General features: G+C 40.5%; 1 protein-coding gene across 1 annotated transcript in view; it reads left to right on the forward strand.

Moving 5' to 3' along the window:
• Positions 1 to 24879, forward strand: part of SLIT3 (slit guidance ligand 3) — an 811806-nt gene that overhangs the window by 779595 nt on the left and 7332 nt on the right. The window contains exons 33-35 of the mRNA XM_075068072.1: positions 19648 to 19802; positions 21384 to 21669; positions 24039 to 24247. Coding sequence (XP_074924173.1) covers positions 19648 to 19802; positions 21384 to 21669; positions 24039 to 24247 — 650 coding nt within the window. The remainder of the gene's footprint in view (positions 1 to 19647; positions 19803 to 21383; positions 21670 to 24038; positions 24248 to 24879) is intronic.

The following is a 24879-nucleotide window of genomic DNA, read 5'->3' on the forward strand; positions in this document are numbered from 1 at the left end:
AGGACCCCGACAGCAGTGCCCACAGGTCTTTCCTCCACCAGAGCCTGCTCCAGACTGACTTCCCTCTGATAACCTAGTCCCTGATCTGCCAGACTTGTTTCATATGCTCATACCCTTCTACCCATACAGAGCCTGTTAAATTCAGTGACAGGTACCAAGGTCTGCCTGCATGGATGTCATTGCAGGAATCAGGGCTTTATTTTATGTGCTGGTGAGGTTACCTAGCTTGTCTTGCTCTTAAAGGGGTAGTCCCCTATCACAGCAATTATAAAGACGCAGTTTATATGCAGGTAAAGAGGATGATGCTGAAACTTTTTTCCTAAAGATTTTCTCAATGCTTCATGTGAGATTTTAGTCCCCCAGAAACAAGGCAGACGTATAATTGCTTCTGGCGTTAGTTGCTGTCTCTTCCTTTTGAGAGCTGAGATATATGTAACAAATGAAAATAAATCAGTAGGCTGCTTTCTATTCATGTGGTGTAAAGACTAATTAGGCAATGCAATGATATCTGCAGGTCCTGAACTGGAATAGAAAGGCCCGTGATTAGGTCTGTGCTATTCTGTCCACCGTAGGAAGGAACAAAAGTGTTTTGTTGGTGATTTTCACCAGTGATACTGGCTTAGTGAGAAAGGCATAAAAATTTACTCTTTATTCAGCTGCTAATCCTAATTGATTCCATGTTAGAGCAAAGCAAAGTTGTTAAACAGTTTTAGGCCACGAATTAGAACATAGAGGAAGGCTCATTATCTGCAGACAGCACACCAGGTGACAGATCCTAGTGGGAGCCTGCTCTCAATTGTCAATGGCAGAATAGTGCAGTGACAGGAGCTGTTTCTGACATCAGTGTGCTTTATGGATCCGCTACCTTCTGGCAAAGTTGCTGGAGATGGCAAGCATCAGTGTCCTCATTATTCCCTTGCCCTTCGCATTGATCAAGGAGGAGGTCTCCATTCAGAAAGACACCTCGTTACCATAAGATTAATGGCCTGCTCACTACGTTTTCCACCATGTGATCTGTTGAGATGGGAAAGCTGCTGCTTAATGCGATGCCCTTTCTGAAGTGTCACCCTAATCTTTTATTAGTTTAAGGACTATAGCAGAATGGGATTAGTATGAAGCTTGATGGGAAAAGATTAGGCTGATTGAGAAAAACTGCAGCTATAGAATGTCTAAAAGGACTTCTAAATGAATTTGAAAACTTGTTTTCCTTAAAGATGGGGGAAGGGAGAGAAACCTGCTTGTCTCCATAGATTCATGGAGTTTAAGGTCAGAGAGGACCATTAGATCATCTAGTTAACCTCTATATATCACAGGCAATTACATTTCACCCAGTTATCCCTGTATTGAGCCCCAGTAACTTGGGTAGGACTAATGCATAACTTGTGTTAGGCTAAAACATAAATTCCAGAAAGGCATTCAGAAGATAGCAAGAGATGGAGAATCAACTACTTCCCTTGTAGTTTGTTCCAATGGTTAATCACCCTCACTGTTAAAAATGTATGCCTTGTTTCCAGTAGGAATTTGTCTGACTTCCACTTCCAGCCATGGGTTTACATTATGACTTTCTCTGCATATTAAAGAACCTGTTAGTACCAGGTACACCTACCCCGACATAACGCTGTCCTCAGGAGCCAAAAAATCTTACACATTATAGGTGAAACCGCATTATATCAGACTTGGTTTGATCCACCAGAGCATGCAGCCTGGCCCCCCTGGAGTGCTGCTTTTCTGCGTTATATCCGAATTCGTGTTATATTGGGTTGTGTTATATCGGGGTAGAGGTGTGCTTTCTTCCTGTGGATGTATTTGTACACTGTAATCAAGTCACCTCTCAATCTCCATTTTGAGAAGCTAAACAGATTTGAGGTCTTTAAATCTCTCACTGTGAGGCATTTTCTCCAGCTCCAACTTTTCTATAGTCTTTTAAGAATGTGGGCACCAGAATTGCCCATAGTACTGTAGTATTGGGCTCACCAATGCCATATACAGAGGTGAAATCTCCTTGCTACTCCCATGTCTAATGTGGTCAAATGGGTTATGTAAAGTGATTGAACACTCCTAGGCTTACATTAGATATATACTGCCTGGCTTTGAGGAACTCTTTCAAATCTTTTCGACCAGATTTAGCCCACCAGTACCACCAAGAGCTGTTGCACTCCAAGGGAAATATATCCTCAGGCAAGGATAAGCAGTGTTTTCACCACTGTCCTTCAGAAGTGTCTGCTGGGAGAGAGGGAGGCTTTACATTCAAGCAGCGGCTCTTCAGTAGGGTTTTCATCAGCTGAGGCTGCAGAGAAGATGTAGATCACCTACTTTCTGTTGTGCCAGCCCCTGTGCTATTCTGGGACCTTTGGGGCTGTCGGCTGTGGATGGTTTACGACAGGCCCACTAGCAGTCTTTCCATCACTGGTGATTCTGAGCCATAGTCTGCATAGTCAAGTAAACGTGGCCCAATGGACTTAAAACTGTAGAACAGCAATGAAATAAAGATAATGAGTGACTAAGGTAGTTAATCTCGGGGGGAGATAAAATGTTGTTTTGGCTTTCTAACTTAGTGTTTTCCAAAAAATTTTCTTTGACTTGTCTCAAATGCCACATGATCCATAATGTTTACACATTGTTCTTTTTAAAATCTCATCCTAAAGACCCATGCATGGCAAACTGTTTGGAACGATCTCAGTGTATGTGATTATAATGGGTTCAGTTGACCCTACCTGGCTTTGAACCTACTGTTTCAGTGTATTTCAAACTTCGGCTTTAGATTATTAAACCATTCCCGCAAGCTAATGATGGTGTAAGGAGTGCTAGAAAGATGGATGAGGAGTGCATGCTGGGTTCTGTCAGATTTATTTCCCCTCTTGTTAGTATAGTGCCAGTAACATGTTGTATTCCTCAAATGGTGTTATTAACAAAAGGGAAATCTGTATCTATAAGTTTGAACTTCACCTCACCTGCTTTGGAGTTTTGAGATGACAGGCTTCCTTAGGACTGTTATCCTGGAGGATTAATCAAGCATGATGAAACAAAATTATGGCTTGCTAGCAAGCCAGGTGAAAGTAACTTATACTACCTGTTGGATTTGTTGCTTTGTTTTTGGTTTTGGGTGTGTAGTTGTTTTTGGGTTAGGAGATACATGTTGCAGGATCTTACTTGCTCCCTTCAGTGCCTTTGTTTAAGTAGAATTTTAATGCAAAGTTAGTTAAGAAAAGACTACCGTATATACTTGTTCTTTAGCCCCTTCATTTATAAGCTGACCCTCCAAGATGGATAGATGAGAACAGCAAAAACTGTATGACCTTTTCATAAGACAACCTTATATTTCAGGGGTTGGCAAACTTTGGCTCTCGGCCAATGGTAGCTGCTGGGAATGGCAAACCACGGACTCTGGGAGCTGAGGGGCTCCATGCCTGGAGACACTCCAAGTAAACAAAACATCCCGGCCCATCAGCGGCTTACCCTGACTGGCCGGGAGCCAGTTTGCCAACCCTTGCTATATTTTAAAAGCTGGCATCACAAGAAACACTCAAAAGTTTTGCTGGAATTATTTTAATGTAATCTAACGAAAAGCCTGTTGTTGTTATAATAACTGAACAAATATGTATTTGCCTTCAAAATTACAGTCAAAACTTAAAATCAGTAAATGGATATTTAAAACAAGTAACTTAGAACAATATGAGACTTTAAAAAGTCTTTAAATCGTTCAAAGTCTGAATCAGTCTCTGATTCACCAACAGTTCAATAAACTCAGCTTCAGTCACAGCTGATTGTCATCATAGATGTCAGCAGTGTTGTCTTCAGAGTCAGATTCCTTCTCATCATCAGCCTCTGTTGTGTCATCATCAAAATATGGCATCATCTTCTGACCCATCAGTGCATTGCTGATACAGCATTTCCTAAATGATTTTTCTACCATTTCCGAGGGAATGGACCCCCATGTGTCCTTGATCCACTGGGTGACCAAATTGATTTCGGGCTTCCTAAGATTCCCGCCTTTTGTCAACTTCCCATGCCTGAGCACGTCCATTCAGACCACATTTTGCATAGCCTGTCTTTAAAGGGTTTGTTCAGGCAGACGTCAAGCGGTTGTAGAACTGAAATTAAGCCTCCAGGTATTACAGCCAAAGTAGTTTTCATATTTTTGGCCACATTTTGCACTTCATTCATCTTGTGTGCCCTGAACATGTCCCAAACGCGCATAGCAGGTTTCTTGAAAAGTGCTCCTGATCTCTTATTCCACACTTTTTCCAGCCATTCAACAGTTCCACTTTCATTCATCCATCCCTTTTCGTGTGCACGTATGATGACACCAGCAGGAAATTTCATGTTTTTAGGCAAGGTTTTTCTTTAAAAACAACAACAGGAGGGAGCTTTGATCCATTTGCCAAACATTATAAAACCACCGTAAAATGGATTTTTTCATGGCCAGTGGTTTTAATTAAAACTGTTTTTTCACCAACACCAGTTACTGTTCTGTTGCTCGGGAAATCGAATGTCTTTGGTGTTTCATCCATATTTCCTATATGTGACAGTACAAATGCATATTCCTTTTGATATTTTATAATAAACCTTTGGAAAGATTCAATTTTTCCTTCCAGGTCTCTAGGCAGCTTTTGCGCTATCTTTGTTTGCTGACGAAGACAGAGACCATGACCGTTCATGAAGCGAGTACGCCAACCCGCTGATGCGACAAACATTGATGGCTTTACTGACTTGTATTTCGTCTTTCAACATTTGCAGAGCATGCAGATGAATTCCAGTTCTAGTGACAATGTACTCAATTTGTCAACATTCCACAGCCCAATTATTGAGATCTTTCTCTAGCTCAGGAAATGAAGAACACCTTGTTGGACATTTTTTCTTGCTTCTAGGCATGTCTTTTAGTGTTGTTTGATTTTTTTCTTACCATTCTCTTACTTGCTTCCCATTGATACAGAATTCACAACAAACAAGCAGCGGCGCGGTTATTATTTCCTTCTGCATATTCAACAACTTTAAGTTTGAATGCTGCATGATAAGAAGATCTTTTTCTTTTGATTTCACTGTTGTTCATTTTAAATACTAGTATGAACATAGATTATTATTAATACAGTTGTAGATTTTGTAGGACTTTATATAGGAATGTCACCTGCTTTATCACTGTCAAATTATTATTGTTCTTTGTTTATTTCAAAGCAGCCCTGTAGATTGGCATGTCTGTAGGGATAGCAGGCGATTTAATTTTATTAGCAATTCCATCGATTCTGCACGTTATATTTTCATATTGACTTGAGACGTATGAGGTCCATTTCAAGCCAATCTAGTCCACTAAACAAAGCCTTTGCAACTTTAAAAGGCTGCTGTATTGAAATCAATAAATGGGTCAGCAAACTTTGGCTCCCGGCTTGTCAGGGTAAGCTGCTGGCAGGATGCTTTGTTTACCTGGAGCATCTGCAGGCATGGAGCTCTTCAGCTCCCTGTGACCATGGTTCGCCGTTCCCAGCCAATGGCTGGGAACGGCGAACCGTGGCTACAGGACGCTGAGGGGCTCCATGCCTGCAGACGCTCCAGGTAAACAAAATGACAGTGTATTAGATATTCAATTCAATGATTCCATAGAGTTTAAAATCATTAAATTTTGGCATAGACCCGTTTATAAGCCGACCCCCGCTCTGTGATGCGTCACTTTTTTAATAGAAATATTCGGCTTATGAACAAGTATAAATTTCTCCACTCCTGCATTATGACTTGGATGGAAAAGTAAGAGTTTGAATTAATGTTTTCTTGAGTATTAGCCATAAAGTCAGGTAGAAGTCAGCAAATATCCATTGTATGAGATTATACAAAGTATATTGCCAAGCTGGAAGGAGATGGAAGTTAATGTATGAAAAACTCTAGATTAAAATTGGCCTTTAAGAGAACATCCTACTGCCCTATTATGGGTGAGGCTCACTTTTGAATTGCAAATTAAAGACAACCTGAGCCTCATGGTAAACATTTTACAAAAGATCCACTCTGTACAGAAGCATTATTATTCATTGTTTCCTCTCATCACTTTAATTATTGCTGAGGATATATGTTGGAAAACAAAATTCTGTTTTGTGAGCATTCTAGTTTTTAAAGCCAGATTGCACCAATAACATACACCATGGACTTTTCACCCAGTAATTTCTTCAGTGGGGAGAATTACTCTTCCCTACTACATTACTGAACACTATTGATAATAATGAGTGGATAAACTAGAATGTATCTTTTAGAAGGATAACTAGTCTCAGCTGAAAAACTCCAAGTGATGGTGAACTTACTACTTCCTCCCACTGAGCTGGTCCAGTGGTTAAAACTCCAAATTGGAACTAAGATGCCACTTTCTACATCCAACTTCAAGCCATTAGATTTACTTCATGCATTTGTCTTCTAGAGTAAAGAGCTTCCTAATTTCAACTATCTTCTATTTCTGTTATGTTCTTGATCCAGAGCATGACCTTGTTCTCTGCTTCTTTATTTACACTGATGTGAACTTCAGTGACATCAATGGAATTATTCCTTATTTAATGGCTCTGAGTGAGATCAGACCTTGGCCAATAATCTGATAATGTAATGTTCTCCACTGTAACTGACATGTTGCAACCAGACTGTCACTTCAGGTGAAGAATGAGAAGCAGAAGTCAGTGATCTCCTAAGAAACATAGAATGTATTTTCATGCAAATTTCCTGGCAGCAATAAAAATGTAGAACTGTAAATTATTAGTATTAATTCTGCTTACCATATTGACTGTTTCTCTTTCAGTGTCTAATCCCAAATAATGCCAGAGTTCTTTACAAAATTTAGAAGAATGTTCAGCTAGTGTCTACTGCATAAAATATAGACATTACATAAAATGCCATTAAGTAATCTACAAAAAAAAATCTAGTGATCTGATTAGTATGTGTATAGGAAGGATGGCTGTTCTTATAGTTAAAGCACAAGACGTGAAGTCAGAATAATTGAGGGTGGTTTTTTTCTTGGTTCTACCACATGCTTTCTATGTGACCTTGTGAAGGACACAGGTGTAAATCCTGTTCATGGTACATGTCTCAAGTAATTGGATTAGGTGCTGGGGATCTCTCAGAGATAGGATTTCTTCCTCTACAAGGCTGCAGAACAGAAATGGATTCTCTCATGCCCAGAGAAGGGCCCTCAAAGTGATCGAGTGTTACTCTGTGCCTGTTGTTGAACCTTTTTACAGAGCACAATGGTTGATGGGGCAGAAGAGTATGAGGTCCACCAGATCTCAACCCATCTATTCTTATCCACTGTCAATCATACTCCAAAGCATGTGATAGGTAACTGTCAACCCCTGCAGAACTGGGTTCTGTAGTGTGCAGTGGCTCCCCAAATCCTTCCTCAAGCAGTGGAAACGCAGCAGTTCCCCTGTATGTAAAAACCTCCAGCTGGCAGGGAAAGGGAGACAGGATATTCCCCTTATATCTCTGTACCTCTAACTGTTCATCAGTAAAGGGTAATATGACTTCTCTGCCCTCCAGAGAGTTGAGCCTTACTTCTTTAATGCATTGAGCGCCACATAAGGAAAGTGCTATAGGAGGGCAAAAACATTAATTATCATTAGAATAATTATTAGAGTTTGTCAAATACAATATTCACCAGAAGTCTGATTGCAGAAGCTGACTATCTGTATTCCAATACCATTATCCCCTGCAGCTTTTGCTGTGTTGATCGCCAGTGGGATCTCTGTTTGATGCTGCTGAACGGTCTCCAAATAGACTGTTCTCAGAGATTTCCATGAGATATCAGCAGGTCCTTAACAGTTATGAGTATTTGCAATTCATTTTGTTCTCTCTACCGCACTTTCATTTTTTCAGGTCTCCCTTAGAGATTTTTGCATCAAATATAATGAAAGCAACTGGTATTAATCTCTGACCTACACAGTAAATGTTGTAAAATTCAGATGTACTTATACTTCTTGCATGAGCCAAGGCAAAGGATGGATGAATTCAGGCTTAGGAATCAAATACTTGATTTTGTGTTATTCAGGAACAGTCTGCTTCTGAATGCTTTGAAGGTATAGTTTCATCTTTCAGGATTCATTTGGATTTCTATAGGCAAAATCCTGTTGGCATTAACAGATGTTTTATATGTCATTCCCTCAAGTATAAGAATATATGCTTAAATGATACTGTTTTTTTTTACATCTTAGCTATCTGTCCTGCACTCAGTACATAATAGCAGAGTGCCTAGAAACAATAGTAACATCTAGAAACCAAATCCAGATGCTCTATGCTAATGTTTTATAGGTTTATTTCCAACCTCAGATAAACCAGTACCCTTGACTTTATAACAACAATATCTATCTCTTATATAGCACTTTACATCAGTAGCTCTCCAAACACATTACAAAGAAGGTCAGTATCATTATTCTAAGTCGTAAGTTAGCATTAGCCACACTCTAGTTTGCAAATTGCTCTGCAGTATTGTGTCATGGTGTTGGAAAAAGGAGAAAACTACAATACCCTGTGCAGCTTCCATACAATAAAACAATAAAACTGCTTCTAAGCAGCGGACAATAGTCAAAATGTAATGGGATTTGCAAGGCCTTCTGCTGTACCTGAATCAGGTGTTCAGCGGTATTGGTCAAAAGACGAATTAAGAGGTGGTGTGTATATAGGCACTTAATAAAGAAAGCAAATGGAAGGGAGATGTTGTAATAGGCTGAATCAGTGGTGGGTAGGTAAGGTTAAATCCTGAGGGTTGCTGAGTACCTGTAAGTAACTCTGACTACAGTGGCAGTTGCAGGGTTTCTACTTTCCAGGATCAGGTCCTTAAATCCTTATCCAATGAGAAGAAAATTATTCTAAATCAACATATCACTATTTCCTTTTATTTCTGTGGCATTCTGCCTGATACTGCGGAGATTTAAGTGTGAACTGAAATGGCTAGTAAATATTCAGGAGTCCATTTGGGTGTGTTGGAGGGTCCTTGTCACCTGTTCCTTGTACTGAGTGGCTGGGATGAGCTGGATAAATTCAGTGCAGGTTTTCTGTTAGGAACTGCATGGCCACAGCAGGTGTAATTGTTAAATGATAAGAATGTCCTCCACCCCAGCAGGTAATTGATTCAGTCTTCAGTCTATCCACAATATATCCTTGCCTCCCTTATGAGAAGTTGACACTTAAAATATGACAGAGCAGAGCAAAGTTTTCTGACACCCAGTGAGCACAAGTAAAAGCAAATTGATACTAGACCAGCTTTCACGTAGTTTTGTTTCCGCATATTTGAACCATGATCTCATGCTGATATCCACTGCCAGTGAATACGTGAGAGAGGTATGCAAATCCAAGCCAGTTGTTTTCTAAATGTCCTAAAAGATCATTGATCCACAATAAAATGTTCTCTTGTTAACAATAGCCAATACTAGATACTTTATAGGAAGGTGCAAAGACCCCCATAATGCAATATTATGGAATAAAACTGCTTATAGAAAAAATAACTTTCTAAGCTCTCCACCCGCTAGTAGATGGCTTACACCCAAAGCATAAGAGTGTTCTAGAATTCTTTATTGAGTTATTTCAATACATGTACCTGGTGCAGAAGTTAGGCTTGCTTCTTTATAACTCCCAGGGTCACCCTAGTGCCTTTTTAGCAGGTAGGTAAGACATTTGCTACTCTCCAGGTCTCCAAACAGGAGTGGAGTTTGTTTATTTTCAGGGCAGGTGAAGCACGTACTTATGAATACACTGTCACCAGAAAATAAAGTGGAAAGTATTTCATTTCCTGGCTATATATCAGGTTTCTAATTAGACACTAGTTCTCTTTCTTAGTGCCTAGCTTCCAATTTCAGCTGAACAATTTTATCCACTCCCTGTCATTCAAGCTGAAAGCATTTTAAATTACCTTCAGCAGCAGCAGTGGTCACTGTTGCCAGCAACTGCTTGTGACTGGTGTGTGCCAACACATTTTCAAAAGCATAAAAGAAGGGCCATTGTTGGTGGGGGCTTTAAGCATTCCTTATTCTAGAATGGACCCTTGAAGATACTTGCTACATTTTCTTGTCAGAAGAGGCAAAGGATTTATGCCATACTGAATGCTGAAGCCAACATTGCTTTCAGTGGTGATTTGACACTAGCTTTAAAAATGAAACCCAGCAGCCATGTTTTGTTGTGAGGCATGCATGTGCAGGTCAGTTAGGATTCTTGCATTTCAGTCCTTGTCTTCTACAAGTCACTTGTCTTAGAGCTACAAGTCATTCAGGCCTGGTCTTCACTACTGCAGTAAATCCAGCTAACTTATGCAACTTCAGTTTTGTGAATAACATAACTGAAGTCGACATAGTTAGATCCACTTACCGCAGTGGCCACACTGCGCTGTCTTGATGGGAGAAAACCTCCTGTCGACTTCTCTTCTGCCTCTTGGGGAGGTGGAGTACACAAATCGATGGGAGAATGCTCTCTCATCGATCTAGTGTGTTTTCATCAAACCCACTAAATTGACACTCGCTGCATCGATTGCAGCAGTGTCAATCTACCAGATAGTGTAGACATGCCCTCAATCCGTGCCAGTCCTACTGTGATGTCTGCAGTCATCCATATTTTCTCAGGGTGCAATCTCTTTATCATGAAAGTTGAACTTACAAATGTAGAATTATGTACAAAAAACAACTGCATTTAAAAAAAAACAATGTAAAACTTTATATGTCCACTTAGTCCTACTTCTTGTTCAGCCAGTCACTCAGGAAAAACATAACTTGGTTAAGATTTGCAGGAGATAATGCTGCTTGTTTCTTGTTTACAATGTCACCTGAAAGTGAGAACAAGTGTTGGCACAGTTGTAACCAACGTCGCAAGATATTTCCGTGTCAGACACACTAAAGATTCATATATCCTTCATCTTCAACCACCATTCCAGAGGACATGCGTCCATGCTGATGATGGGTTCTGCTCAATAACGATCCAAAGCAGAGCGGACCAATACATATTCATTTTCATCATATGAGTCAGATGCCACCAGCAGAAGGTTGATTTTCTCTTTTGGTGGTTCGGGTTCTGTAGTTTCCGCATCTGAGTGTTGCTCTTTTAAGACTTCTGAAAGCACACTCCACACCTCATGCCGCTCAGATTTTGGAAGGTATTTCTAATTCTTAAACCTTGGGTCGAGTGCTGTAGCTATTTTTAGAAATCTCACATTGGTATCTTCTTTGTGTTTTGTCAAATCTGCTGTGAAGTTGTTCTTAAAACAAACGTGCTGGGTCATCATCTGAGACTGCTATAAGATGACATATATGGCAGAATGCAGGTAAAACAGAGCCAAAGACATACAGTTCTCCCTCAAGGAGTTCAGTCACAAATTTAATTCATACATTATTTTTTAATGAGCATCATCAGCATGAAAGCATGTCCTCTGGAATGGTGGCCGAAGCATGAAGGTGCATACGAATGTTTAGCATATCTGGCATGTAAATAACTTGTGATGCCAGCTACAAAATTGCCATGTGAACACCTGTTCTCACTTTCAGGTGACATTGTAAGCAAGAAGGAGGCAGCAGCATCTCCTGTAAATGTAAACAACCCTGTTTGTCTTAGCAATTGGCTGAACAAGAAATAGGACTAAGTGGACTTGCAGGCTCTAAAGTTTTACATTGTTTTGTTTTTGAGTGCAAAAAAAAGTATACATTTGTAAGTTGCACTTTCATGATAAAGAGCTTGCACTATGGTACTTGTATGAGGTGAATTGAAAAATACTATTTCTTTTGTTTATCATTTTTACAGTGCAAAAATTTGTAATAAAAATAATAATATAAAGGGAGCATTCTACACTTTGTATTCTGTGTTGTAATTATAGAAATCAATATATTTGAAAATGTAGAAAAACATCCAAAAATATTTAATACATTTCTATTGGCATTCTATTATTTAACAGTGTGATTAATCGTGATTAATTTTTTTAATCATGATTAATTTTTTGAGTTAATCGCATGAGTTAACTGAAATTAATTGACAGCCCTAATATCCAAGATGAATCTCTGGCTTGAAAAATAAATTCAGATTGACTTGGATCTGAACACTGCCATTACTCCTGATGTTTCAACTAGTTTTCCATTCAGGACATAAATATCCACTTGAGGGAGGTTGGATCTAGTCTTCCTAACATCTGTGGGCATATCCTTGGCTGGAGTAAAATGTCATAGCTCCACTGACTTCAAAGCAGGGACAATTTACACCAGATGAGGATCTGTTCCTGTATTAATAATCTGGGAGGAGGGGGTCAAGAGCATGTTAATTACATTTTGCAATGGCATAAAAAGTCTGTTTTTTCTCTCCAAATGTTTGTAGCATTATAGCTTTCATTGTTGGCAGGTGTGCTGCAGGTATCAAATTATGAGTGGAGATTGGCTACGCGCAGCTTGGCAAATGATCATTTAGGGAGATACATACTGTAATCAGCTGTAAGCATTTCAAGGTTGTAAAGAGCAAAGAGAGAGGGGAACTGTTTAGGGTGGTCTAAGGAGCTATAACTCAGCAAAATGGGATAAAAAAAGCAAAGGGAAACTGAGACACCAGTGATGAGATCTGGTAGGCTGTGGTACTGACTCGAAGCCTTGTCACTAGAGTCATTTCAGACTGGACTGAACACAACAACATAGAATATGCTTTGGGAGATAATCCTGCACTGGCCGAGGGGCTGGATATAAGTAATTGGATAGGTCTTTTGCATTTATATTTCTCTGATCCTGAGTTTCATTCATATAAATTTTCATGTATAATATAAATTTTAATTTGGCTTCAGATGATGTTAGTACTGAAAGTGACAGAACATTGCAGCAATGGCTGCAGATGCTACTGTAATTCCTGCCATGAGGAAGTTTACATTAATTTTAGCTCAGGGCCTAATTTAAAATATAATTGGTATTAAGGATGGGCAAGAATCACAAGTAAAACTCAGCAGAGGTACAAAGCTGTCAGAGATGGAGCTCCCTGTTCCTGCCCCACTATACCTCATTCCAGACCCGAAATGATATTTCTTCACCTTGGCACACCTCTTCCAGAATTTGTCCTGCTTTGCTGTGAGATTATTAGAGTCTATTGAAGAGTGGTTTCATATTGCTTTCTTTCGTTCTGTGCTTTAACAGTTCCCTCACTTTAGCCTTTTCCATTGCTTCACCCCCTCAGTCACTCAGAGCTCCACTTTTGCCTAGTGCTCTTGTCTAAATGAGGCATGGAGCTATTTAGATGGAAGGTCTGGAAATGTGGAGATTTCTGCTAATGAATACATGCCCTAATTTGCATAATTGATGGCTATGTATTTCCTCATTTACATGTTTTGTATTTTTAGTAAAAGCTGTTTTTATTTCTTACTTCTATTCCATCTCCTGCACAGTATCAGTTGCTCTGCTATAGCCAAAGGCACTTAAATAATCCTGTTACAAGATGAAGTTAACTGCTGGCGTGTGGCTGAAAAAGTATTTTTATTTGTTGACAAAATTATGGGGGTTCCTCTCTTGATTTCTGATAGCCACTGAGTAGTGGGGCGTGAGGGGCTCACACAGCAGAGTGAGATGGAGAGAGGGACTATAGTTGGAAGGAAATTATTTTTACATGACTTTTGTCAGTGCATTTTCCTGCTATCATTTAACTAACAACATTCTTCACCATACTCCCTTGGTTTAACATAAGAACATAAGAACGGCCATACCGGGTCAGACCAAAGGTCCATCTAGCCCAGTATCTGTCTACCGACAGTGGCCAATGCCAGGTGCCCCAGAGGGAGTGAACCGCTAACAGGCAATGATCAAGTGATCTCTCTACTGCCATCCATCTCCATCCTCTGATGAACAGAGGCTAGGGACACCATTCTTTACCCTTCCTTGCTAATAGCCATTTATGAACGTAGCCACCATGAATTTATCCAGTTCCCTTTTAAACATTGTTATAGTCCCAGCCTTCACAACCTCCTCAGGTAAGGAGTTCCACAAGTTGACTGTGCGCTGTGTGAAGAAGAACTTCCTTTTATTTGTATCCATTATTGTTTGTATGTTGCATCCATTTCCCTTCATCTGTTTGTGGTTTTGAACATACATTCTTCAGGGCTATCTTCTGTTTGTAAAGTGTCCGGCACAATAGGGCCCCAGGTTTGGGCACCATAATCATATAAGTGATTACTTCTAGCAAGTCAGGAGGAGCTCTGAGGCTCCTAGGCCTTTCAAGGGGAGTCACTTTTGTCTGTCTGTCTCTGGGGGTTTTGTATCAGACAGACAAGACCAACTTCTAGCAAGCTCCAGGCCCTGCTATGCTATTGCTGCACAACTCCCACTCTGAAAGCCACCTGCCTCATATATAGAGGGAATCTAAGGTGCTATACCCAGACATGTATATGAACACTGCCATTACTCCTAATGTTTCATCCAGTTTTCCATCCAGGACAAAATATCCACTTGGGGGAGGCATCCAAGGGGTAATGCCTCGATTGGTGTTGGACCTAGTCTTGCTAATATTTGTGGGGCAGATCCTTGGCTGGAGTAAATTGTCATAATTCTGAGGTTGGAAAATGGTGGTGAGGTTCTCTACTAGTCTGTATGGTCTCAGGTAGGTTGCTTCAGCCATAAGTTCAGCCTTACTGAGACCATAGAGACTAGGAGTATGCAGGAGTACGTTTCCCACCAAATTCAAGCACCCAGGACAGAAATCTTCCAAGAAAAATGGGAGACTTAACAGGTCTGGAGGAACATCACACCCATAGCTATTAATCCTGAAGATGTGATTTGTCAGATCTTATAAGCTAAACAGAGTCAAGACCAATAAGTAAATGGAGAGTAGACCGCCCACTAATATCTAGATGCAGGGTGAAGTGTGTTGGTGATTCAATAGATGCCACTCTTTTCTTTAAGTCAAGGCTGAACGATTGCCTTTGCATGTTTTGCAAGGGCACTGCACTGTTGGAAGAAAACCAGTAAAACTAAGAACCACAGCTCTTGGACTGTTAATGCTCCCATGGCTCTTTTGGCAAGACTAAGGTTGCATCAAGGTCATTACTGTCTCATAGGCTCATAGATTTTAAAGCCAGAAGGGACCATCATGATCATCTAGAACTTCACTCACCCACTACTGTAATAAACCCATAACCTCTGGCTGACTTACTGATGTCCTCAAAACGTGATTTAAAGACTTTGCCTAAGGAATTCCCCCCTGCAGTTTCAATTGGATGATTCCTCACTATTCTACTCTGTTGCTTGATATGACTATGGGCAAAGAGCTAGAAATGGCTGCACTTAGATGGTAGGTGAAATGGTTCCTCCATGTAATGTTTGTAAAATGCTTCAAGATGAAGGTATTGTATAAATCTTAATTACTGAAGTAAAAATCAGTGAACTGTCGGTGACCAACATGGGGTCCTTAACAGATTGTTTATGACAGTTGGTGAGGCGATTCCCACATTTTGGATATAAAACTGGTGCGTAGGCTCTTTCTACTGTTTACTTTTGGGCAAGTTGTGCTGTTAAATCAAATTCATGACAACCCTTGCTCATCGTTCAGATGTTTACATTTAAAATATTTCCTTCCTCTATTTAATAAGTATCTATCATAAACTTAGGATATTCTATGGTAAAGGCCCACAATACTGTAATTGTTCCATTGGAGGCTGCCCAAGATGAAAAGTTCAGGACTGGTTTTTAATCGAGTGGAAAATCTCAAGAGTTAGCTAGCACTTGGTTTTTTACTCCAAAACCAAAGTTGGTTCTGATCCAGCTCGTGTTTTACTCTGACTCCACTCCCTCCATGTTTGTTCAGATAAGTGATTATGGTTTAATCACATATCACAAAAGCATTTGAAAAAAGGGAGAAACTGTGTAATCTCAGCTAGCAGGTGTATAACTTTACAAAAGCTTATTTTTAGTCAGTAAATCCTAACAAGCAAAAACAAACCCTCAACCCCATCCTGTAACATTTTAATTTTGTAGCTGTGTATCCTGACTGTATAACCTAATGCAATATTCATTTGTGTATCAAACTGTTAACATTCTTGGGATGAGGAATTGGAAGAATACAAAAATATCAATGGATGGTTTCTCAAACTTGACAATCGTTTCTGTGATGCTGCATCTCCATCTAGTGGTAGACTTTTAGAATACATTGTGCATCACAGTGAAAACAGCTGCCTTTTCTGCGTTCTTGCCTCTGGGCCTTGCAGATACATAAAATGGTTACACCTTTTTATCTTAACACTGCCACTCATGTTTGTCACATCATTACCAGTGTCAACATGGCAGGTTTAAAAGCTCAAATGCCTCTGGCATTGTGCTCTGTAGCTTTGTAGAATGAAAATACCAATAAAAGGCAACAAATCCCTGACTCAGGTAAGTAGTTATATACTGAGGACTGTTTTAGGTGGTTAAGCTGTAAAACCACCTGATCACCAATGAGAATTCAATTAGCATTTTAATAAAAACCTCACAGAGAGCCGGGTTGGGAAGAAGCCCCTTGAAAACAGCAGAGCACAGCAAGTTTGTGCTGAGCCCAGTTACAATGCACTGTTCAGCATCTGTGGCTTTCTTCCCTTTATCTCTCGCCAAGCCACTGTCTCCAACTGTCTCAGACGATTGCTGAGTCTCCTAGAGGCCCAATGGCACAGTAAACTGTAAGGAAGAATTCACGTAGCACTTCCCCCTCACCCTTACTCTGTGTGTGTCTCTCTCAGACTCCAAAGCCTTTTAAGTCTCTTCTGTCAACAACAACAAATGCTTTGATTTATCCACTGTCTCAGTTTTCTCAGAGCCCCTTTTCCTTTGAGTGTTAGCATTTGGCCCCTTCCTTGTGTATGAGCATTTATTTTAAAAGAAAATGTGTGCTCAGGCTGTTTTGATTTTGTCAGCTACATAAACTGAAATGGTTGGCTAGGGCAACTAATGATTTTCTGTTTCACAAAGTTTGGGCCTGAAAGATTTTTCTTTGGTGGGTTAAAGGAGAAAGGTTGGAATTTGACAACTTCCAGCCAGTTACAACTTCAGAATGGCACCAGAGAAGCCCTCCCTACCTCTAGTTCCCCACTGGAGTTAAAATGTTAGCTCTGAGTACACTAAAAATAGTGAAGAATTAGGGGTTGAAGCTTAGACGCATCAACAGGACACATGGGCCTCCATTTGCCTGTTAATCAAAGCACTTAAACCATAATCTGGAAAACCATATGCTGTGGAGGAGTTAATGATTAATGTCTGTGAAGTCCTGGCCCAAATAAGAACTAGCACTGCCAAATGTGATGATGTTGTCGTCTTCCATATAGTCGCAGCTTGGGCTTCTTCAGATAAGAATGTAGTCTTGTTTCATCTTCAGACATCGATCTTACTAGGACAGGGGTTGCTTATTAAACAGCCATTCATCCTTGCTCCTCAACTCTCATGCTTCAGAGCAAATATTTTTGCTGTTCTTCTTCCTTTTTCATTGACTTATCTACAGAGCTTTAACAATTAAAAATATGCCTTTGCATTTATCGAACATCTTTGCTCTGAGAATCTCAAAATGCTTATAAATGTGAATCAAGCCTCAGAACATCCTCTGAGGTTGTTATGGGATATAGAGGGATCATTTCATCCACCGCTGAAACACAGCCATCTCCTCAGTGGAATTTGGCAGATATTAGATAGCCCACAGGAACATCTAAGCAGCAGTTTATAGCAATGTGTCAACACCACTCTGTCCAACGGACGCTGCAGAGGGAATTTCAATTGGTAAAATATGACCAGATGGAATATGTCCAGGAAACTGGTTTAATCTGTTCTATCAAATCTTTCAGGAAGGCAGCTAAATAAGTCTTAGTCCTCTGTGTGGTGTGAGGTCTCTTTTCCCTAAGGAACACTTCTAGGCCTCAGAGAGAACTACAGCAGCATCAAGTGCAAACTACCAGTACCTGCCTCAGAGTCCCCTCTCCATCCTAAGAATGTACAACAATCACAGCACAAAGGACTCACTGGAAATGCAAGTTCACAAAGTTCCATAAGCATCATTTCCGTGGGAATTGTTCTGCAGAAGAAGTACTTTTACAGCATTTTAACGTGAATCCACTATATGTCTATCTGGTTTCTTATATGGTGTCATAGTATCTAAGCACCTCAAACTTCCATAAAATTTCACATGACCTTTAATAACCACAAATGCTCATGTCCTCTTTCATCCGGAAGCCTTCCCAGCACAAGACCTCCACCACTGTGTTGGGGCATTGGTTCAGTCCTTTCGCAGAATGTTACCTACTGAGTCAGCAATACCACTTCCCTGTGCACCCTGGTGCTCCTGAGAAGTCTCCATATTGATGGCTTCTGGCTGATCCTGCTTGCATATTATCAGCTGTACTAGGTCTATCGTAGCTGTTGTAGAATTGTAACTATTCCATGAACAAGTCAATTTTGGTCACTTCCTCCTTTGAGTATCTTCTTTCTAAATGTCTCATCTTAAAGGCCAAAATTTCTATAGACATCACTGGCTCAGGATTGGCCCCTATATGCTTTTAACTTAATCAGCTATATGAAGCTGGGCAAATGGTCCAGTTGACTGAGAATAAATGAGTTGATGCACTTCTATTCATCTGTCACTATGGTTTGTTCAGCAACTCTAAATTAGTTTTCTAGACTAAGCAACATCTTGGAATTCTTCACTCCCACACAATGTCTTTTTGCCCCCATGTTTTCCTGGCAGAACCATCACACAACTGGGGAGTCTATTCAGGAGAGACCTGGCACTGGACAAGGCCTGCAGCAGGTCAAGAATGATATTGGCAAAGCTGACTGCATGAGTAGCTTTCATAGCACATTATTTAACATCTGGTGTAGCCATCACTATTAGTATCTTATTATGTATTAAAGTTCACATGTGTACAATGAAGAGAGACTATAATGTTTTGTTAAATTTGCATCAGTGAAAAAATCTCTTCACTTCCTTCACTATGAGTGCACTTTGAAAAACCCACTGATTTGTCAAAGAGCAGTTAATCCCTTGTGTATCCTTTGCATCCCTCTCCTATCTCCCTCTCTTTTCTCTGCACTTTGGAGTAGAATGAAATTTCCATGCTGTTTCATGGCACTGCAGTGTGCAATTTACAGGGCTGAGAGTTTAAGTTGCTCTAAGGATATAATTTATTCCAATGTATTGGGCTAGAGTTCAGAAAAGCTTAAGTGCACAATTGGTGCTCCTAAATTCGGTGTAATTGCTCTGACTGCATGTGAAGAACAGGTAATTTTATGTGTTGTACAAGTGATCCAAACTGACATTTAGCATGTGCAATTATTGGAGAGATTGCGTGCCTAACTTATTTGAAACTCTTTTCACATATAAAAATATCTGTAGGCTTAGGAATAACAAATATGGAGTTCATTTTTGTGTAATGTTAATTGACTATTTTCCAGCCCACAAATTGTTTCTAATCCTCCCAACCTCCCCAGTAACTAACAAGCATCTCAAGAGTTGAATCTGTATATGTATTTATTACATGAGAGTTGACACAGGTCTGAAGTTGCACCTTTTAAGTTCTTTACCCTTAGCAAAGTGCTTAGTATAAAAAAGACAACGGATCACAAAGCAACCAACAGTTTGCTGTTTTCTTTCCAAGGGTAGAAATGGGTGATTTCCTCTAACAGAAGCAAGAAAGTCACAGCTAAGGTCCTTCTGATTCTCTTCCTTCTTTGTTTTCTCCTTTAGTGTGGAAACAATAAATGATGGGCAGTTTCACAGTGTGGAGTTGGTTATGCTGAACCAAACACTGAACTTGGTTGTGGATAAAGGAACCCCCAAGAGTCTTGGCAAACTGCAGAAACAACCCACAGTCAGCATCAATACCCCACTCTACATTGGAGGTATGTTCACTCACTCTTTGCAACAGTAGCTGAGTCCTCGACAATTTTCCAAAAGTTTCTTCAGCTAATAATACAGCTGGCATCTCCCATCAAATTACGTTGCTGCTATAAAAATGATTTGCCTGGAATAAATACCTTAAGAGATTGAAAAAATAAGACATTCTAATTTTATGGTCTGACAAGATGTTAGTAGCCTCGTTAATACAACAGTCTGTGAAGCCGTGCAGAGTATGTGTGGAGATACTGCAGTGATGAGCATGGCAGAACTTGGGTTGGATAGGGAGCATCTGCTCTTCAGCTGTGATTTTTCCAAATTAACTAGATTAAAACCAAGCACAAATGGCTGCAGGTTTATAATGGATCCCTAAGGGCCATTGGGCCTGATCCAAAAACCGTTGAAGCTGATGGTAAAATTCCCTTTGGCTTCACTGTGTGCTGGATGAGTCCCTTTGTGAATAATCCCTTTTAATAATCTCTTTCTACGTGGCCGCTGAATTATTATCCTCACAAATCTGAAAACTGGATGATCTTGTTTTGGCCAGAGCTGAACCTTAACAATTGGCTCATATAAAGAATGTCAGAGATTAAAGAACCTCATGCAGCAGAGATGATCTGGCAGCAGAGCTTTGAGAACGTCTCCCCTGAACCACCCAATCCGCGTACGGATACAGCTCTAGAAACATAAATAGTATGTCCTATGGAAATAAGCAGAAAAAGATCATGTAATTAGACTTTTGTAATGCATAAGCATATAATGGGGAGAATTAAAGTAGTTTTGGTTTTTGACAACTTCCCTTTGCAAGCTCAAAGTCTTCCTAACATAGCTCTGCTAAACATAGCTCCTCTCTAGAAGTATTGCAAAATTCTGTCCTTTTTTTTAATTGAAAGCATAAACATTTGACTGAGAGCTTTATAAATTCAAAGGACTGATGTGATGTTACTTCCATGAAGACTCTATAAGGATCATGTTTTAAGTGCATTGTAAAACCCAGGACGCCCCCAGTTATACTCACTAAATTTCCCAAGGCACTTTAACAAGTGTTAGTCACAGTGTCCTGTCCAATATGAATAGCTATTTTATGCCTGTCTAGATTTCTCCTTTAATAGTTTTAACTGGCTACATTACTATTTCCAGTCCTAACTGTTGCATAGTGTTGCTGAGTACTGTTAGCTTTCTTGTTGCATTCCAGAGGTAGCAGCATTTCACTGGCAAACTAAGAAATTCTTAAATAATTTCCAAAGAACTTTGGGATTACAGTTGCTATAAAAATATAAATAGAAGATGCATGATCTAATGGTTGAAATGCAGGGCTGTGAGTCCAGAGGGCTGGACTTTATTCACTGCTCTGCTACCTTTTTGTGCATTCTTGGGCAAATATTTTTATCTTTCTGCCCTTCCAATTCCCCATCTGCAAAATGGGAATAATGATACTGAACTACTGCACAGAGGTGTCCTAAAATTGAATTCATTATTGTTTATGAAGGGCCTTGAGATCCTCAAAAGGAAGATGCTAGCCATTATAATTTATTCTAGTATTATTGTGAATGTAAGATAATCTTTATATTTTGTTTTATCTGAAGGGATCCCAACATCTACTGGGCTATCTTCATTGCGCCAAGGCACAGATAGGATGTCAAATGGCTTTCATGGATGTATCCATGACGTCCGCATTAATAACGAGTTGCAGGACTTTAAGGATCTACCCCAGCAGTCATTAGGAGTCCTTCCTGGCTGCAAATCCTGTAACATCTGCAAGCATGGTATCTGCCGGTCCATAGAGAAGACAAGCGTTATCTGTGAGTGTCACCCAGGCTGGACAGGCCCACTGTGTGACCAGGAAATTGGAGACCCCTGCCTTAGTAACAAGTAAGGTCATTGGTGCTGATGGGAGTACTCTCTTCAATAAACTGACTTTTAACTTTTTATCTTGCAGAGCGGGCTTCATTTTCAGAGGTGCTGAATACCCACAACTCCTACTGAAGCCATTAGGAGTTGTGAAGCCTCTTCACCTCTGAAAATTTACATCAACCACTTCTTGTTTAGAATGATGACAGGCCATAGATCTGCTCTCCAGTTCTGGGGGAGTTGAGGCATTTATATCGAGCCACATTTTCAGCTGTGGGCGTGCCTGCCAAAATACACAGCCCCACATTGCATACATAAACTCCACATCAATCATTCACATTGGATTTGATCCACTGATTGCATGTCGTTACCCATGGATGAGTTTTCTGTAGGGGGATGATGCACATTTTGTTGATGCATCCATATCCAAAAGAAAGTGCCCATTACAGCATGTGCTAGACATGATGTTCAGAGTCTAACTCTCCAAAGGCCATCAGTGTTGTTCTTCAGAACTATGTATTCCAACTTAAACTGGTTCAGAATCCCCCAAAACTCAGCTGTCCTTAAGAGTTCCCTTTGGAGTAGAACATCTGAAGAACAGCAATAGAGGAAGGAATAGTGTATAGTCCCAGGGAATGGGCTTATGAGTGAAGCATTTATAGTTCAAAGAAACAAAGTGCACATTCATGTCAGAGCACTGGATAGATACATTAATTTCCTGACAGGAACACAAATAGACAAACCAGCACAGACTAATGGTCTACGTAGCCCCGTGTCTTATCTCAAACAGATGGAAATACTTTTGTATTAGAAGCTACTCCCATGGTAAGCTGTTGGAGAATCTGTGGGAAAGGGATATTGCAAACACATGGTTTTGACAGGCAGAGTGACCCAGTCTGTAATTATCCATGTGATTGATTGGAGTGAACAGGAATTTCACTTGGCACAGCAACCATTTTAAACTAGCTGCTGGGCACAATCCTGCAGGGTGCTGAACCCCTCAGGGGAGGTATTGAGCACCTTCAATGCTGGAGAGCTGAGTATGCCTAGCACCTCACAGGATTGAAGCCCTTTAAGTTGTACGTTTTAGTAAAACTAGGTGGGGTAAAATAAGAGACAGATCTGGATACATGACCCTAACCCTAAACAATATTGAAATATTGATTTGATTTTTATTTAAACTGGCTTTTTGTTATTGTATTTCACCAAGGAGGATGCGCAAGCAGTCCCCTGAGTTTTCAAAATCAGCAATTAGCCAGGATGGCTGGGCAAGGAAAAAATGAGGGACTTGTAGTTGTTTAAATGGTGAAGGTTTGTTTCCAAAAGAGTGGTAGGTACCATACGTACAGAAACATGGTCTCCACACGAAAGAGTTTACAATCTAAGTGGAGACATGGTAATACAAACTGAGGAGAAGATGGTGTGGGAAGGGGCGGGGGGGGGGTGTTGAGTAACAAGAGTTACTGATCCAGGAGTAGGAATTAGTTTAGTGTTGTTGAAAATGCCTTATTTTAAATAATGTGACTCCACTTAATTACCCTTTTTTTCTGTATCCTGAGCTCATTGTTGGTTTTATTATTTCTTGTTTTTTTTTATTTTTGCCTATTTTGCACACATACGAAACTGGAAAGGGTTAAAATAAACATTTTTTTAAAACGGGAAATAATTTAAAATGCCAGGAGTAAAAATAACAAATGGGAAAATTTATATAAGCGAGAGCTTTGTATGTATGAAATGTTTGTACCGCTGGATGGCATCCCCCCACCTAAAGATGCCACCTTTATCTCTTCGCCTTCATTTACCTGCTGAATGGGGATCTATTGCAGTTCCTCATCATGCATCACCTCTCCAGAAATACCAAATCTCACTGCAGGACTCCTGCATCGTGAAACCATTCAGAGTCAAGTTTCTTGGAGTAATTTAGCCTCTTTTTTTATGCACAAATTCCACAGACAGGTAGCAGTTTTCCCTGCATTTATTCATCATGTGAGTAATCGGTAGAATAATTTTTCCAAGTACACTTTGACATGTGGATTGCTCGTGAGCAGTTTGTTTCAAGTATTGATGCTCTGAATCTGAGCTGTTTTGTTTGGATAAATTGTATTGTTTGATCCATGATTGAATGAGCCTCACCCTTACTCAGGTTTCCCATGAGAACATTTCATGATCGCTAAATTCAGAATTTGCTTTCTGTGACTATTATCCAATATCCACTTGCCGTTTCTGCCAGCATGCCTGGCACTGAACATCTTTGCTTTGGAATATTAACCAGAAATTGAATGGGAGCGAAGACATCCAACGTAAACATTCCTGGAAAAATTGAGGTCTCTTTCTGCCCTAATTCAAAGTTTACAAGCATAAGCCAGCTCTAAATTTTTCTTCTTTCTCAGGTGTATCCATGGTAAATGCATGGCTGCCAACTTTGCTTACACGTGTAAGTGCTCAGAGGGTTATATGGGCATGTACTGCAACAAGAAGAATGACTCCTCAAACCCCTGCAGAATTATGAAATGCAACCATGGGCAGTGTAAAATTTCAGAACATGGGGAGCCATACTGCGAATGTGACCCTAACTATAGCGGAGAACATTGTGACAAAGGTATGCCTGGCTATGATGCCTGGGATGCTGCTTTACTGTCATTTCTATTCACGTTTGTCTTCACTCTTCCTCCATTTAACTCTTATTAACGGGACAATGGCCCCTTCAGAGCCATTGAGGGAGAAGGAGAGGGAAACCACACAAGAGCTGACCAGAAGATGTCTGAACAAACAGATCTATGATAATAGCTCTCTTCCTCCTGAATCCTGGAGGTTTGTAGCTCTGTTTCTGAGTGGGATGTGTGAGTGGAGAGGGCTTGGGATGTGAGTGCTTTTCTGTGGAATCTTTCCCTTTATACACTACAAGGATTGTCCTCACTGCATTATTGGGGATGAAAATCCCCCCTGTCCCCAACACTCAGGGCCGGTGCAACCATTTAGGTGAACTAGGCGGTTGCCTAGGGCACCAAGATTTGGGGGCACCAAAAAGTGGCGCCCCCCAAAATTTTTTTAAATGGTTGCAGCCGCTGCTGCTGGAGGGGCTGAGCTGCCAGCAGCAGCAGCTGCCTGCCGCCGGCAGCCCAAGGTGTCCCCCGGGTCAGGGCGCCGCCGGTCAGCGCGCCCCTGAGGTCAGTGCGCCGCGCAGCCGGGCCCCCTTCCCCGGGGCAGGGAGCCGCCGCCGCGATCGGCGCC

The sequence above is a fragment of the Chelonoidis abingdonii genome, chromosome 7 (genome assembly GCF_003597395.2).
Source record: "Chelonoidis abingdonii isolate Lonesome George chromosome 7, CheloAbing_2.0, whole genome shotgun sequence".
Taxonomy (NCBI): domain Eukaryota; kingdom Metazoa; phylum Chordata; order Testudines; family Testudinidae; genus Chelonoidis; species Chelonoidis abingdonii.